The 18,314-nt window shown below is 42.6% G+C and overlaps 1 protein-coding gene across 7 annotated transcripts in view; it reads left to right on the top strand.

The window, feature by feature from the left end:
* TDRD12 (tudor domain containing 12) overlaps positions 1-18,314 on the top strand; it is a 231,110-nt gene that overhangs the window by 105,199 nt on the left and 107,597 nt on the right. For 6 of the 7 annotated variants that reach the window (XM_033940266.1, XM_033940268.1, XM_033940267.1 and 3 more), the window contains 3 exons: positions 10,255-10,382; positions 15,043-15,234; positions 16,680-16,808. In XM_033940266.1, coding sequence (XP_033796157.1) covers positions 10,255-10,382; positions 15,043-15,234; positions 16,680-16,808 — 449 coding nt within the window. The remainder of the gene's footprint in view (positions 1-10,254; positions 10,383-15,042; positions 15,235-16,679; positions 16,809-18,314) is intronic. The other variant, XM_033940270.1, reaches the window with a different exon arrangement.

Raw genomic sequence — 18,314 nt, 5'->3', positions numbered from 1 at the left:
GAGTCGGTAGATAAATGTTCCGACTCCGACTCCTCAGTTTTTTGTACTTCCGACTCAGACTCCAGGTATCCGAAATTTCCTCCAACTCCACAGCACTGGTTAATTTTCAGATCGTTAAAATGGAATGTCAAGTTGAGAGAAATGAGCATTTTCGACACCACCTTCTTTTTGCTTTTAATCAAGGTTCTAAGGCCGCAGAAGCTGCTCGCAACATTTGTGCTGTGTATATAGTGGGTGCTATAGCTGAAAGAATCGCTCGTGATTGGTATGCCAAGTTCAAAAATGGAGTCGGTAGATAAATGTTCCGACTCCTCAGTTTTTTGTACTTCTGATTCCGACTCCTACTCCAGGTACCTGAAATTTCCTCCGACTTCTCGACTCAGACTCAGACTCCACAGCCCTGCCTTAAACGTCGTAGAGTTCAGGTAGAAAAAATATTTGGCGGATTGGATAGGCCTTTTCCTAAGGCCCTGACCTTGAGTCCGACCTCGACCCCGAACCCAGTGAAGTCTTCTATGGGGCTACCACAGTTCACCTCAACCTTAATCAAACTTTTCTTGTTTGGGAAGTCCTTGTCTTCATGAAATCAGCTAAATCTCTTGAGGAGCTGTTATCCTCACTGTCTCCCTCAGGTAAGGTAGCTAAGCCAATGCCATCCTTGGAACCGGTGGTTTTGAAGCTCCCCAAGAAACATGTCTCAAAATCGAGACATCATTCTTCCTCGAGGTCGTCTTCCTCGGAGACTATAGCTGCACCAAATGTACTAGATTCAGTGGTCTCGGTGCCGGTTTTGCAGAATATGTTGGAGACTTCTGCATCAGGAGTTTGGTAACATGCTTGCCAAATTGACTCCTGTCTCCACTCTGCTTCCTGCATTCCAGCCTGAGCACTCAGCAGTATTACAAGGAGTTTGGGTCCTTGGCAGTGCCTCGAGCTCCACCTAGTCACTCTATACAAGGAGTCGAGTCCTTAAGAGTGCTTCCAGATGAATCTGCACAAGGAGTCGAGTTCTTGAGAGTGCCTCGAGATACCTTATTACAAAGAGTTGAGTCCTTTTTGGTATCTCGACCTCGTACTCCGGCTTCCAGTCCTATCTCTTCACATAAAGCGTTGCCCTTCTCGAGACAAAGGACAAAGACGCCTCAACATTCATCTTGCAGACTGAAGCTGACTCAATCACGGGACTGTGATTCAAGGCATTCTCCACATCATCTGTCGAGACATTCATCGAAGCCCAGGTCTTCTAATCGAGACAGGTCTCGTTTCTTTGTGGAATCTCGCCACTCTCGTCAGTCGAGTTCTTAAGATTCTCCTCACATTCCAGAAGTGACTCATCTTTGCCTAAGGATCTCAGGTTTCAATACTCCAGAGAGGCTTCACCTTTGTTCTCTGCTATGAGAGGTACCTTGAGGGGTTCTCGATCACCTTCTCCTCAACGAGGTCATACCTCTTCAGACCAGGTAACCTTTACTAAGTTTCTATGCAAAATGAGTAAGGATCTTAACATCTCTTTAGAATCTGACTCAAAATACACCAAGTAGTATCTGGAAGAGCTGGAATTGCCTCATCCTCCTAGGGAGTCTCTTAAATTACCCATAAAAGGCATTCTTTCTCAAACTTTCAAAAGAAATCTTGAGACATCATATTCTGTTCCTGCTGTGCCAGCAAAGTTGGAATCTCGATATAGGATGGTCCACTGTAAGGGATTTGAGAAGTCTCAATTATCCCATTAGTCTCTTCCTGCGGAATCTTCTTTAAAAAGGACCAATCCTGCCAAGGTTTACGCCACCGTCCCGCCAGGAAGAGAGGGCAGGACTATGGACAAGTTTGGTCATTGACTGTATCAAAATTCAGTCATAACCAGAGTTTTGAACTACAACTTTGTCTTTACATCTTATCTCAAGCATTTGGTGAACGATGAAAATTTGACAAGAACTACTGCAGAAAGGGACTTAGGAGTACTCATCCGGGACTATATGAAAGCTGCATATCAAGTGGAGAAAGCTTCAGCAAAAGCTAGACAAATGCTGGGTTGCATCAGAAGGAGCTTTATCAGCCGAAAACCTGAAGTCATACTGCCATTGTACAGATCCATGGTAAGACCTCACCTGGAGTACTGTGTCCAGTTCTGGAGGTTGCATTATCGGAAAGATGTGAAGAGACTGGAGTCAATCCAGAGAATGGCCACTAGGATGGTCTCGGGACTTAGGGATCTCCCTTATGAGGAACGTCTGACCAGACTGCGCCTATATTCTCTCGAGCGCAGAGAAAGGGGGGACATGATAGAAACATTTAAATAAAACACGGGCCACATTGAAATGGAGGAGGAAATGTTTATTCTTAAGGGTCCCACGGCGACAAGAGGGCTTCCGCTAAAACTTAAAGGGGGAAGATTTCATGGGGACACCAGGAAATACTTCTTCACTGAAAGGTTGATTGATCGATGGAATGGTCTTCCACGCCAGGTGGTCGGGGCCAGTAGCTCGACTTCATGAGACGTTGGGACAAATAAGTGGGGTTGCTACAAAGTCATGCTTAAAAACAGACTCATGGGAGAGGCAAATTTGCTGAGGGAGGGTTCTTGAGTGGGCAGACTTGTTGGGCCGCCGGCCCTTTTCTGCTATCATACTCAATGTTTCTATGCCTGATTTTTTTTCAAATATCTTCCACAACATCGACTTCCAGAGTTTTAACAACTATACAACTCTCTGGGTCAGCTTCGCATACATCTGGTTCAATCTGCATATGATGCATTGGAACTGTCCTCTAGGGTCACTGCCTTTTTGGTGGCCATGCGTCATCTTTCCTGGCTTCGCACCGTGGACATGGACCCAAATCTGCAAGATCGTCTAGCTACCATCCCATGCCAGGGCAATGAGTTCTTTGACTCTGTTGAGGCAGCTACTAAGCGATTATCTGAACATGAGAAGTCCTTTGCTTCCATCATTAGACCAAAGCCAAAGCCTTCCACTGCCAAAGGTTATAAGCCTTCCTATCAGAGGCGTTTTCCTCAGAAAGCAGCTCCTTATTCAAGGCCGCCTCCTAAGAAACAACAGCAACAGCAGCAGCAAAAAAAACCTCAGATTTCTGCTGCACCTAAAGCCTCTCAGTTTTTTGGACCATCTAACACAGAGCATAACCTCAGTCGTTCTGCTTTTGTCCTCTCGTCTTCCCATAGGGGGCCGTCTCCATCTTTTTTACCACCGATGGGAGCTCATTACATCTGACCTCTGGGTCCTTTCTATCATCAGGGAAGGTTACTCTCTTCATTTCATCCAGATTCCTCCAGATCTTCCCCCAAGAGAGTATCCTTCCAATCCATCCCAGATTGCCCTTCTTCAGGAAGCTCAAGCTCTGCTTCATCTCGGTGCCATCGAGGAAGTTCCCCTGGAACAGCAAAGCAGGGGTTTTTACTCCCGTTACTTCCTTGTTCCAAAGAAGACGGGCGATCTGCAACCTATTTTGGATCTCAGAATACTCAACAAATTTCTTGTCAGAAAAATTTTGGATGCTGTCTCTGGCATCTTTGTATCCCTTTCTAGATCAGAATGATTGGTTATGCTCTCTAGATCTCAAAGAGGCTTATACACACATTCCCATTCATCCAGCCTCTTGCAAGGTCCTCAGATTTCAGGTGGAAAATCATCATTTTCAGTACAGGCCTGGCATCACTCACAGAGTCTTCACCAAATGCCTAGTGGTAGTAGCAGCAGCTCTGCACAACCATGGTCTTCGGGTTTTCCAATATCTGGACGATTGGCTCATCAAAGATTAAAAATCTCAGGGGGTTATTGTAGCGACCCAACGGACTACTTGGTTCCTCCAAAGCTTGGGGTTTGAAATCAACTTTCCAAAGTCCCAGCTACAGCCCTCTCAAACTCTACAGTTCATCAGAGCTGTTCTGGATACTGTGCAACTCAGAGCATGCCTTCCTCAACAACGTCAGGATGCTCTCATTCAACTTTGTTGCAAAGTGTCATCCCTTACTTCATTTTCAGTGAGACACATGATGGTTCTCCCAGGTCACATGGCCTCTACAGTTCACGTGACTCCTTTTGCCAGACTTCACCTATGAATTCCTCAGTGGACTCTGGCATCTCATTGGGTGCAGGCTTTCAACCCACTCTCTCGCCACATTACAGTGACTCATTCGTTGAGACAGAGTCTCCACTGGTGGATGCTCGCTTCCAATCTCTCCAGAGGTTTATTGTTTCAAACGCCGCCTCATCAGAAGATCCTCATGACAGATTCCTCGACCTACGCTTGGGGGGCTCATCTCAATGGTCTCCGTATTCAAGGCCATTGGCCCAACACAGATCGTTAGTGTCACATAAATCTGTTGGAATTCAGAGCAATCTTCAGTGCTCTCAAAGCTTTTCAGCATCTTCTCCACGATCAAGTAGTCCTCATTCAGACAAGACAATCAAGTCGCCATGTATTACGTCAACAAGCAGGGAGGAACAGGATCTCTCAAAAGGTATAAGAAGATGATAGTGAGGTAAATCAACCTTGACAAGTCCAAAACTCCACCTCACAATATTCAAGAAAGAGATATATGGCTGAATCCATCAACTTAGAGCAGCCACCTCCAATATATTGCACATTCAAAGTTCAGATAAACAGTCTTCTTCAAACCATATCAGAAGTAAGACAAACCAAAAATATGGAATAATCCAATCATTTATTTTCTTCAATACAGCAGAGATACTAGCATGTCCCCAACGGGATCCGTTTCGCCCAAGAGGGCTTTTTCAAGGGTTCACAGTGGGCACTCTTTCTTCAGCGTCCTCACTCTGACTGCTAGGATTATTCCATATTTTTGATTTGTCTTACTTCTGATATGGTTTGAAGAAGACTGTTTATCTGAACTTTGAATGTGCAATATATTGGAGGTGGCTGCTCTAAGTTGATGGATTCAGCCATATATCTCTTTCTTGAATATTGTGAGGTGGAGTTTTGGACTTGTCAAGGAATAGGATCTCTCCCTCTTTGCCAGGAAGCTCAGAAGGTTTGGAATTGGGCAGTCCTTCACAACACCTTTCTGAAAGCAGTATATATTCAAGGTGAGACAAATTGAGTCATCTTCTGCAACCTCACGAATGGACACTCAATTCCTCGCCTCTCCATCACATTTTTTTCTCAGTGGGATACTCCTCAGATAGATTTCTTTGCATCTCCCCACAACAACAAACTGCCTCAATTCTGCTCCAGGATATACTTTCCTTATCGCCTCGAGGCAGATGCTTTTCTTCTGGTATGGATGAATCGGTTTCTGTATGCATTTCCTCTCATTTTCAAGACACTCGTCCAACTCAAACACGATCATACCACCATGATTCTAATTGCTCCTCAGTGGCCCAGACAACCGTGGTTCTCCCTTCTACTTCAACTCAGCAGCAGGGATCCACTACTTCTACCAGTTTTTCCCTCTCTGCTTACACAGAGTCAGGGATCTCTGCTTCATCCCAACCCGTAATCTCTTTACCTGACAGCTTGGTGCCTCTCAACCTAACTGCCACTATAGTTTTCTCGGTCTGTTAAGGACATTTTAGAGGCTTCTAGGAGGCCTACCACTAGGCAGTGTTACATTTAGAAATGAGGGGTATAGATAGGTATAGACCATTGCTCAGGCAATGGGCCTTATGGGCCACCGCGGGAGCGGACCGCTGAGCAGGATGGACCTAGGGTCTGCCTCAGCGGAGGCAACTTCTTATGTTCTTATGACTAGGTTTTCTGCTTGGTGCACCATTCATCACAAGGAGCCTCAATCTACCTCCTTGTCTTCAGTTTTGGATTACCTCTTGCATTTATCTCAATCAGGTCTCAAATCTACATCCATTCGAGTTCATCTCAGTGCAATTGCTGCTTTTCATCAGCCTATTGAAGGGAAAACACTTTCTGCTCATCCTGTGGTTTCCAGATTTATGAAAGGACTTTTCAATATCAAGTCACCTCTCAAACTGCCTCCAGTGGTTTGGGATCTCAATGTTGTTCTTACTCAATTGATGAAGCCTTTTTTGAACCAATTGCTTTGGCTTATCTGAAATATCTCACTTGGAAAGTAGTCTTTCTCATTGCTTTCACATCTGCTCGCAGAGTCAGTGAGCTACAAGCTTTATTAGCAGACCCACCTTTCACAGTATTCCATCGTGACAAGGTGGTCCTCCATATTCATCCTAAATTCTCACCAAAAGTGTTTTTCCCAAAGTCTCATTCTTATCCTGGAGAAACAGGTCTTCATACTTTGGACTGTAAGCATGCTTTGGCTTTTTACTTGCAACGCACTAAGCCACACAGATCTGCTCCTCAACTGTTTATCTCCTTTGATCCAAATTAGTTGGGACATCCAATTTCCAAACATACCATCTCCAACTGGATGGCTGCATGCATTTCTTTCTGCTATACTCAGGCTGGACTGTATCTACAGAGTCGAGTTATAAAGTCAGTCGTGGCGGCATCAGTAGCTTTCCTTAGATCTACTCTTGTTGAGGAAATTTACAAAGCTACTACTCGGTCCTCGGTTCATAACATCACTTCTCATTATTGTCTGGATTCTTTTTCCAGACGGGATGGTCATTTTGGCCAGGCAGTTTTACAAAATTTATTCTCTTAAATTGCCAACACTCCCACCATTCCATTTTGGTTAGCTTGGAGGTCACCCACATGTGAGAATATGCTGCCTGCTTGTCCTGGGATAAAGGACAGTTACTTAGCGTAACAGGTGTTATCCAGGGACAGCAGGCAGATATTCTCACAACCCATCCACCTCCCCTGGTTGGCTTCTTAGCTAACTATCTGAACTGAGGAGACGCGCACCCTATGTCGGGCGGGAAGGCACTCACGCATGTGCGGTGCGGCAGTCGCGAACTTTCTAAAGTTTTACAAGCAAGTCTGCTTGCGAGGCTGTCTGCATTGGGGCTCCGTGGATGATGTCACCTCCCACATGTGAGAATATCTGCCTGCTATCCCTGGATAACACCTGTTACAGTAAGTAATTGTGCTTTCAGGTTCCTGTTTCCCACATGCATCACCTTGCACTTGCTCACGTTAAAGCCATTTTGATGCCCAGTCTCCTAGTCTTACAAGGTCCTCTTGCAATTTTTCACAATCTTCTTGCAATTTAATAACTTTGTGCCATCAGCAAATTTAGTTATCTCACTAGTTATTCTCATTTCTATATCATTGATAAATATGATAAAAAGCAGTGGTCCGAGCACAGATCCCTGGGGAACCTCACTATATAGTGAACAAAATAATGTTTACAGACCAAGTGTGCAAACAATTCAATACCAAAAAAAGTAAAAGCCTCATTAGAAAATTGTGATGTCAGAATCAGAGGAGCTCTTTTAAGCTGAAATACATGTTCAGCCTCTGAAAAATGAATGGGTTCTTTTGAACTTCAATGAGAACAGGAGGAAAAGCTTCAGAAAATAACCTGCCGCACCAAAGTTTTTAGGCAGACAGATTATAAACACAACCTCATTGGCATAAAAACCTCCTCTGGGACACTTCAGTTCAAATTTCCAAAAACCCATTCACCATGTTCAAATGTAAACTTCATGGCAAAAATAACATCCCGCACCCACAAATGTAAATAAGTCTCGAGCAAAAATCACAAGTCTTCACTTATCTTGTCTGAAGAGACTCTCGCTCTCAGGATGTGACTGCTTACATGAATGCCAACCTTCTTCAAAGTCTGAATGCTTGCAAAGACACCGAGCCCATGCCAACGATAGCCAGTCAGCATTTCACTATGGCTGTTTCAGGGATAACCAGGCTCGTCTAAAAAATATGTATATAAAGATACAGGTTCAGATACTTGCAGCTTGTTCCAACCAAAAGCCCCCCTCCAAGATCCCGATAATACTTACTCAGTTTGGCACATTAACTCTGTGGTCACTGTCAAGAAGCACAGCTGGCTGTTAGTGGATTGAGTTTTGTTGACGCCAGAAAATCTGATATCATACTGTGAAGTTTATTGGCTCAAAAAAATAGATGCCACTCTACACAGGAATTCAAACCTACCGACTCTTCAGACCAAAGCCTGAAAATCCATTCCTGCTCACACTTCAGCAAGATGGATTTTCTGTCACTGCCTAACATATTCTCAGGGATGTGGTCTCTAATGCAGCATTTTAAAGCAGACAGAGTATCTTTTCCAAGCAGTACTTGACAAGGGGCTCCTCAACCCGTTTGCAATTCAAACTGCTTCTGTGCTCACCAAATCTTAGTTCTGAAACTGTGGGTGGTCTGACCAAAATAGATCTTAGGACATGGACATTTGACCACAAACAACAAAAATAGAGTTTTAAGTGGTGTTTCAATGGGAAAAGCTCATTAGTGATAGGATGCACAAAGTTCTGAATCAATTCAAGAGTAAATTCACAAGTCTTGCAAGATCCACATCTCTTGTGACAGCCAACTGTAAAAGGTACCTCTTTAGACTCTGTGTCCGCTGGACATAGGATTTTTTTTCAAATTGTGGTTTCAGCTGAACGCAAACCTCAAATCTAGTCCTTTTGATTCTGACATCACAATTTTCTGAGACTTTTTTTGTTATTGAACCCCCACTATTTACTCATTGACCATTTAAACCTACTCTCTGTTTCCTGTCTTTCAACCAGTTCTTAATCCATAATAGGATATTACCTCCTATTCCATGACTTTCTGATTTCTTCAGAAGTCTTTCATGTGGTACTTTGTCAATGCCTTTTGAAAATCCAAATACACAATATCAACCGGCTCACCTTTTATCTACCTGTTCATTCACCCCTTTAAAGAAATGCAGTAGATTGGTGAGGCAAGATTTCCCTTGACTAAATCTATTTTGGCTTTATCTCATTAATCCACGTTTATGTTGTTCTTTATGATATTTTGTTCTTTATGATATTCTCTACCATTATGCCCGGCACTGACATCAGACTCACCGGTCTATAATTTCCCAGATCACCTCTGGAACTATTTTTAAAAATTGGTGTCATGTTTGCCACCCTCCAGTCTTCTGGTACTATGCTGGTTTTTAAAGAAAAATTACAAATGACTAACAATGGCTCTGCAAGTTAATTTTTCAATCTATCAGCACTCTGGGATATATACCATCCGATCCAGGCAATATATTACTGTTCAGTTTGTCAGATTGATAATATTAACCTCTTCCAGTGTTAGAGTTTTATTTGAGCTTCTCTGATTCATAAGAATTGAATACCATTTCTGGCACTGGTAACTTCCCCCCCACATCTTCTTCGGTGATGACTGAAGCAAATAATTCATTTAATATCTCTGCTATGGCCTTGTCTTCCCTGAGAGCCCCTTTTATCCCTCGGTTGTCTAGCGGTCCAACTGATTCTCTTCGTGGCTTCTTGCTTTTAATATAACTAAAGATTTTTTTGCTTCCAGCACAATCTTCTTTTCGAGGTCTCTTTGTCTTCCTTATTAGTGCCCTGCATTTGACTTGCCATTCCTTGTGCTGTTTACAATTGTTTTCAGTTGGATCTTTCTTCCACTTTCTGAAGGATTCTCTTTTAGCTCTAATAGCTTCCTTCCCAATCACCCATTAACCTCACCAGCTGCCATTTGGTCTTCCTTACTCCTTTTTTAATAAATGGAATATATATATATCCTGGGCTTCCAGGATGATATTTTTGAATAACATCCACATCTGGTGTAAATTTTTGACCTTTACAGCTGCTCCTCTGTTTTTGTTTTTTTTTTACCATTTTCCTCATCATAGCTCCTTTTTTTAAAGTTAAATGCTGCTGTATTGGATTTCCTGTGTGAAAGTATTCCAGGGATTATATCAAATTTGATCATATTATGATCACTGTTATCAAGTGGCCCCAGCACTATTACCTCCCAGTCATTTTATTGTGAGATTTCCATTGTTGAATAAATACAGAATTTTATATCATTTTGAAGTGTTGATCTGCTCCTTTCGACCTCTTGTGTGCTGTCTGCAGACCCACTGATACCTCTGCTGTATTCTACCCTTTTGGACTGTTATTGTAAGACTTCATCCAGGCAGTGGAAGATGCTGCTTTGGCTAGCAAAAAAGAATATATCTTAGAGAGAGGTGGAGAGGGATAATGCTGCAACTTATTTTAAAGAGAATATTGTGGAGTTGCTGGGCTGGTGGGCCCCATTCTTTCTTGCGGGAGCTGCCTGAATAGAATTAGTCACTGCATATACAGTATAACATACTTGTAGAATTGGTAAAACTATAATTGATACTGTCTACTTTCATTTTCTGAAATGTAGGTGAGGCCATTGTAACAACACCAAACAGTCTTTTGAGGCTGCTTGACTATCAGAGTTTGTTGTTTGTAAGAATTTGTCATATTATTTTGGATGAAGTAGAGCTGTTGTGCTCCAAAGCCAGTGAGCAAGTAAGTTTGAATATCAACTATTCTGCTTGGCTAAACTACTGTGATTGTAAATTTTAAGTGAAATGCATTCTGGCCTTTTGCTAGAGATAATCAGACTGATTTTCAGCCAGCTATGGTCAGTACTCTTGAAGGCACTTACTGATGTGGGCAGAAAATGACCCAGATACTTAATAGATAACCATGTCTATTGAGCGTGAACCCTCCAGGTAAACCTTCTTATGCGTCCCATCGCCCTCATGCTCTTAGACTGGCCCATATTCAGTTTCCTCCCAGAATTCCTTTCTCCCCTGCCATCACTATGGCTTCTGTACACCTCCTCCTCTAATACTAACTTTCCCCAATCTCTCCCTTCACCCCAAACCACTGACCTCAACACCACACACTTTTTGAATCCTTACCTCACCCTGTCTTTTGTCCAATATCCTCATTTCAGCCCTAGAGCTTCAGGACCTCATTCCTCTCATTCAGCCATCCCCATTCTCCCTGCATGCACTTTGCCTGCAGCATAGCAGCCCCCGTCCCCCTTCTCCCCCCAGTCTCCCTCAAGCTCACCTCTTTTCTTCTTGCTCCTCTTGCTGTCTGTGGAGATATCAACCCCCCAACCATAATCCTCCCAACCAACTCCCACCCTACTCATGTTGGTCACACCGCAGTGTCACTAATCTTATTTCTGTTCATCTCCTCCTCCACCACCCCCCCTTTCTCATATGCCCTGTGGAATGCCCCCTCTATCTCCAACAAGCTTCCCTACAACCATGACCTCTTTATCTCTCAATCGCTTCATCTGCTCGCACTAACTGAGACCTGGATCTGCCCTGATGACTCTACTTCTGCCGCTGCCCTGTATCATGGAAGCTACTTATTCTCCCATATGCCTTGGTTGTGGAAGTAAGGTTGGGCTGCTGCTCTCACCCTCTTGTAGATTTCAACCTTGTACTACACACATGTGACCCCGTAGACTTGGGAGTAGCTAATATCTTTAAGGAATGTGGAACCTAATGATAGCTCTTTTTGGAATAGAGAGGTACCTCAGTTCTGTTCCCAAATAAAGACATGCCAAACTAACCTTAGATGCCTTCCTCCTGGATTGGTGAGAGGGTTTTGCATGCATGTATCCTAATATTCTGAATATTGTAGATCAGTGGTCTTCATTGCAAGACCCTCAAGCCAATGGCGTCTCACAGAGACTTTGAGTGACCTGTTCTGCCGTCAAGGGTTCCAGCCCTCCTACTGCGGGATCCAATGCTTCTCTTTCCAGGCAGCTACTCTTTCACTCTTTGGGCCACCAGCAGTGTGAGTGAAGTAAACATTTACTATGTTATGTTGTCTTTGGCAGCCTGAAAGCTTTCTCTTTGTTACTGTTTCCTGTCCTCACATAGGCGGGAAGCAGTAGCAGAGGGAAAGCTTTCAGACTGCCAAAGGCAGCATGTTTACTTCATGCACGCTGTCGGTGACCTGAAGAGTGAAAGAACAGCTGCCAGGAAAGAGAAGTGGTGCAGGGGTTTCAGCGGCTTCTGCACAGAATCGGCTTGGAGCAAGTCAAGTGGCTTACCTGGAGAAGAGGAGGAGGGGGATTCCTGGCACTGGAGCAAGCACCACAACAGTCATGGCTCTGGCTGCCCAGCCCCTGCTGCCCACTGCAGCTTGGCCGTGGCAGCTCCTGCAAGCCCTGAACTACTAACTGGACACACAAAGCCCTAAGGCTGCTACAGCCAGTTTCCCAGAGCCTCAGGAGGTAAGACATTGAGTGCCTGTGGTAATGCTCCTCTGACTTTCTTGTGTTGTAGGATTAGCTCTCCACTCAACCTTCAACTTTAAACACACAAGTTTAGAAGTCTAAGCACATTTCAGCTTTTTTATGTTTACAAGTATCTGGGTGACATAAAACATTTTAGTGAAAGCTAGTTGTGACCTTGCAAAAAACTTTTTAATGATCCATTGTAACTGGTGGTGTTTAATAGCACAGGGAGTCTAGTAACAGTAATGGCTTTAAAGAAAACTGGACACTTCAGGAATGTGACAATTTTTTAGTAACAGAAAAACAGATCATGGAAGGGAGGCAGGAAGAAGAGGTGAGATGGTGCACATGGATAGATGAGAAGGGAAGACATGGAAAAGTGGATAGATTTGAGAAGGAAGCAGAAAAATTGAAGAAAGTTTAATATTAAAAGCTACTGCCAAAATTGGATGCAGGGCAGAAAGTGAAGAAGGAGTGAAATACAGCAAATACATAGGAAGGCCCTAGAAGCAGAGTTAAAGAGCACAGACCGAAGGAAGTGCAACCAGAAACTGAGAAAAGATGATTAGAAAAATCAAATCACCAGAAAACAAGATAGGTAAAATGAATATGTTTTGAGAATTTTATATCTCCTGTCTATTTTGTACTGTTCAGGAAGAAATTCATTTGTTTCTTTTTCTCTGGTTTTGTACTGCATGCAGAGTTTGGAATCTTAGGTTTTCGTTTGTGGTCATGTATTTGCGTAGGGTTTATCTATGTTCTGCATGTGTGACCAAGGCCATGTGTTCTGGTAGGAATGAATGCTGAGAAGCGTTATTGGTGTCAAGACCCAAAGTAGGAAGATATTTGTCAGCTCTCCTTCACCAATTTTGGACCCAAAACAGCTCTCACTTAAAAATTAGCAAACACTGATGTAGACTGTCCTGAAACTGAGGTAGAATCAAGGCACCACAATTCTTATAGCTTCCTGCTGTCTGAGACAAGTATGGTTACTACTACTACTAATTTCTATAGTGCTTCTGTTGGCATTAATACGTAGGTACTTTTTTTTTCTGTCCTTAATGGTTCACAATCTGTTTTTTGTACCTGGGGCCATGGAGGGTTACGTGACCTGCCCAGGGTCACAAGTTGCTGCAGTTGGAATTGAACCCACTTCACCAAGATTTCAGTCCACTGCTCTGTTAGACTGCTCCTCTTCTGGGACTTTACATAAGAAGACTAAAAAAACCTTGGAAATTTTCCAATGTTCATCATGCAGGTTCAGGAGGCTCTTGTACCCCAGCATCAAGTCCCTTTGCTCTCACATCTTAAATGTTGGAAGGCTAGCATTAGCATTCTTCTTGATTTCGATTTGCAAGTGATTTTGGCTTCTAGGAAAAACTCCACTAGGAGGTCCCATAAATTTAAGCGGTAGAGGTTTTTCCATTTGATGTGATGGTAAATTCCTAGATCCTTTTTCCTATCCAACTCAAAATCTGCTTGAGTACTTTTTGTATCTTTCAGAGTCAGGTTTGAAAACCAGCCCCATTAGGGTCACACTAGACCAGGGGTGTCAAAGTCCCTCCTCGAGGGCCACAATCCAGTCAGGTTTTCAGCATTTCCCCAATGAATATGCATGAGATCTATTAGCATACAGTGAAAGCAATGCATGCAAATAGATCTCATGCATATTCATTGAGGAAATCCTGAAAACCCAACTGGATTGCGGCCCTCGAGGAGGGACTTTGACACCCCTGCACTAGACCAATGTGCTCATATCATTATAATGAAGACAGTAAACCCTTCTGTGTATTGCCTGTAGTTGTTAGATTATTTGCAGGTTTTTTTTCTGTTGAAGCCTCCCACTAGGAACCTGGAACCTCAACATTGTTTAAACCCAGCTGATGAAAGCTTCATTTGAGCCATTAAATACCTGTGATATCACTGTGTTCTTGGTAGTAGTCACTTTGTTCTGCAGAATTGGTGAGCTCTAGTTGCTAGTGACTGATCCTGCTGCACTAAATTCTTTGTTAGTCATTCTGCATGTGTTTTCAAAGTTCTTGTGAGGTTGTCTCACATTTCAATTGTCCTGCTAGTATTTTTCCCTCAGCTTCATACCCACAGGGTTTAAAGCACCTTACCCACTTTGGATTGCAGGTAACATAGTAAATGACACAATCACCCCAAGGTCCCTCTCTCCATCAGTGCTTATCAGCCTATCACCTCTCAGCACATACGGTTCCCTTGGATTTCTACTCCCCAAATGCATCACTCTGCACTTCTTCGCATTGAATTTTAGTTGCCAGACGTTAGACCATTCTTCTAACTTTTGCAGATCTTTTTTCATGTTTTCCACTCCCTCCAGAGTGTCTACTCTGTTACAAATGTTATCATCTGCAAAAAGACTAACCTTACCTTCTAACCCTTCAGCGATGTCACTCACAAACATATTAAACAGAATCGGTCCCAGCACCGATCCCTGAGGCACTCCACTAGTCACCTTTCCCTCCGAGCGAATTCCATTAACCACCACCCTTTGGCGTTTGTCCGTCAACCAGCTTCTAATCCAGTTCACGACTTTGGGCCCTTCAGTCTATGGAGTTTATGAGCCTCCTATGAGGAACCGTGTCAAAGACTTTGCTGAAATCTAAGTAAATTTCATCTATCGCACATCCTTGATCCAATTCTCTGGTCACCCAGTCAAAGAATTCAATCAGATTCGTTTGGCATGATTTACCTTTAATAAATCCATGTTGCCTCTGATCTTGTAATCCATTATGTGTTGGCTGCTCATCCTGCTCTCCAAGAGAAAACCTGTTACAGGTAAACCACCTTACATTTTATACTGGAGGACCTTTGCTTTTCAAATCAATTGTGGTGAACTAATTAATGGTAGGTGACTCAGGAAACCCAAAATTAATTGTTACGATGTTTCTTTTTCAGCTGTTCAGAATTTTAGACTTATATAAGAAGAATGTTGTTACTGAAGCAAGGAAAACTACACCACAGCAGATTGTTGCTGTTGGAACTTGTTGGCACAAGCATCTAGACCTTTTGATAAAGGAATTCATGAATGATCCTTATGTGATAATCACCAGCATGGAAGAAGCTGCTGTGTATGGAAATATACACCAGGTAAAAATATCCTGACATGGTTTCAGGTTTATTTAAAATTTGATTTTATCGCTTTTAATAAGCGATGTACATTTTAAAATGGGGTACATTATTATAAAATAAGAACACATATCAAACCGTACAGGGACCAACATGATACAGTTATATGCTTTATCATCTGAAAGTAATTATTAGATAAAATGGTTATGAATTCAGCATGCAGTGTATAAAACACAACTAAAGCTTTCTGTTGTACTGCTTTTTTATAATTAAACTTAGCAAGACACCATAGAAGGAGGCAGAAAGGATCAATAGGTTCTCGAAGAGACTGTCGATTGACTAAATACCCACAGCACACAGTAATAAGCTCCAAACAGGAGTTAAGAGAATCACAAGTAAATTTTAATTTGATAGGAAATGCCCCCAGTGTGATAAGACAGCTCCTTTCGCTGTCTTATCACACTGAGGGCATTTCCTATCAAATTAAAATTTACTTGTGATTCTCTTAACTCCTGTTTGGAGCTTATTACTGTGTGCTGTGGGTATTTAGTCAATCGACAGTCTCTTCGAGAACCTATTGATCCTTTCTGCCTCCTTCTATGGTATCTTGCTAAGTTTCTCTGGCAGTTTTTTGTTTCTGATTCTTTTTATAATTAAAGACATCCATCTTTTAAGTTTTAAAAAAGGCAGGGTTCAAATGAAGTTTGGACGAGTTCCTTGAGGAAAAATAAATATTAGCTAGGTAGACTTGGGAAAGCCATTGCTTATCCTTGGAAATGAGCTATGAGAAACTTGATCTGCTGGGTATTTGACTTGGACTAGCCACTGTCTGAGACAGGATGGTAGGTTCAATAGACCTTTGTGTGATTTAGCTTGGCTTTACTTATATTCTGTTTCTTGAGCTATTTACTTCCATTCATATTGAAACTGTTGAGAGAATGCTGTTCAGGAAGAATTTGTCCCCATCCCTGCCCTGCGGATAACCGTGGGAAACAATCCCGTGTCATTTTTTAGTGTCTCTCTCAACCTCAGTCCTTCTACACCAGCATTCTTCAATGCACGGCTTGCGGTTCAGTAGCTGTGCCCATTCATACTCTGATTCTTCCACCTCTCCTTAAAGAATGACATGGGGTTGGCCTCCTGCGGTTAACCACGGGGACAAATTCTGTTCACATGTCATTCTCTATTCAGGAACTCAGATTTTCCAAATATTTGGTTCCATAGAATCCACACTGAAGCATCTTCATTTTTCTCTCCAGTTTCTTTTATCATATGGTCTTACAGTATATTACAACTAAAAACTAGTGCCCCAATAAAAATGTCATATACAGTACTTCAGCTCACGTAGTGCCATTTGTGCCAATGTTAATCAAGCTGTCTGACGTACAATGAGTTGGTGTAAAATCTTTTTTGTTTTAATCTGTATTCCATAAATATATATTACCTAATCTTTCTTTTCTGACTAGGTGGTACATCTGTGCTTACACTGTGATAAATCTTCTACATTAATCAGGATACTTGATTTTACACCCACAATTGCAGAAAAGATACTGATTTTCACTAATTCTATTGAGGAAACGGAAATGATTCATAAAGTAGGTATATAAATGCTAATGCTAGAAGTACCTTGCAATCTAGTTAAACATCACAAAGGCAATATTAAAGAGCACATATTGGTTAGCAGTGGTGCCCACCTCAAGTGCAGACTGTATTTAAATCTGGGCTGCTTGAATACCTAGTTTTGGCCATTTAAATTGCCAAATAGCCAAAGCTACCATTTTTAGAAAAGGATGTGATTAGAGGCATTCCAGAGTTCCAAAGGTTATGTCCAAATGTTGATATTCAGCCACTAAATAGATAACTTAGAGATCCTTTTACTAAGCTGGAGCAAAAAGTGGTCTTACCCCCTCTTCTACGAAATTGCGCTAGCAGTTTCTAGCGCAGGGAGCTGCGCTGAATGGCCCGCGCTGCTCCCAATGCTCATTGAGTTCCTATGAGTGTCGGGAGCAGCACGGGCCATTCAGCGTGGCTCTCTGCGCTAAAAACCGCTAGCGCGGTTTTGTAGAAGAGGTGCTTAGTATACCCTATCCTTATGCAGGTCTTTCTCACGTGCTAAGGCCATTTTTGCAGTAGTAATAAAATGGTTGATTCATCTTTTTTTAATTTTTATTATTGACCATATGCTAATGTTGCCATTAGTGCATGGCCATTTAAAAAAAATTGTCTTGTGAGCACTTAATACCACCCATTTTCTAGGCGTTAAGGGCTCGTGTGGTATTCCTATGCTAACCAGTTAGCACATAGTAATATAGAAGTTCTATCTGGTTAGTGTAGGAACACCCATTATCCCAGGACAAGCAGGCAGCATATTCTTAACTGATGGGTGACGGCACCGACGGAGCCCCGGTACGGACAGTTTTAGAGTGATTGCACTCTAAGAACTTAGAAAGTTCTAGCTAGGCCGCACCGCGCATGCGCGAGTGCCTTCCTACCCGACGGAGGCGCGCGGTCCCCAGTTTCTTAGTTTCCGCGGAGCTAAGAAGATGCGTTTTTTTAACGGCTGTTGAAAAGTTTTTCTTCGCCTTCCCGCTCGCGTGTTTTTTCGTGAAATTGGTCACGGTTTTTTTTCACCCTTTCTATTCCATTGGAGTCTGATTCCAAAAAGTCCAAAGCATTCCTTGATGCTTTGGACTTTGATCAACCTCCGAGGGAATTCCTAAAATTACCCTTACATGACATCTTGAGGGAAACCTTTTATAAAAAACTTGAGACTCCTCTAACCATTCCAGGAGCTCCTAGAAAGCTAGAGTCTCTTTATAAGGTTATCCCCATTCCAGGGTTTGACAAGCCTCAGCTCCCACATGAGTCTTTGCTTGTAGAGTCGACCCTGAAGAAAACTGCGGGCTCTAGTGTGTACGCTTCTGTCCCTCCTGGCAGAGAGGGTAAGGCCATGGATAAATTTGGCAAGCGGTTATATCAGAACGCTATGTTGGCCAATCGTTCAGGTAACTATCCATTCCATTTTTCTTTCTACCTGAAACATCTCATTCAATAGCTTACCACTTTTCAGAAGTACCTCCCGGAACGCAAGATACCTGCTT

This window comes from Geotrypetes seraphini, chromosome 4 (assembly GCF_902459505.1).
Source record: "Geotrypetes seraphini chromosome 4, aGeoSer1.1, whole genome shotgun sequence".
Lineage (NCBI taxonomy): Eukaryota > Metazoa > Chordata > Amphibia > Gymnophiona > Dermophiidae > Geotrypetes > Geotrypetes seraphini.
This window is presented reverse-complemented; position numbering and strand designations above follow the sequence as displayed.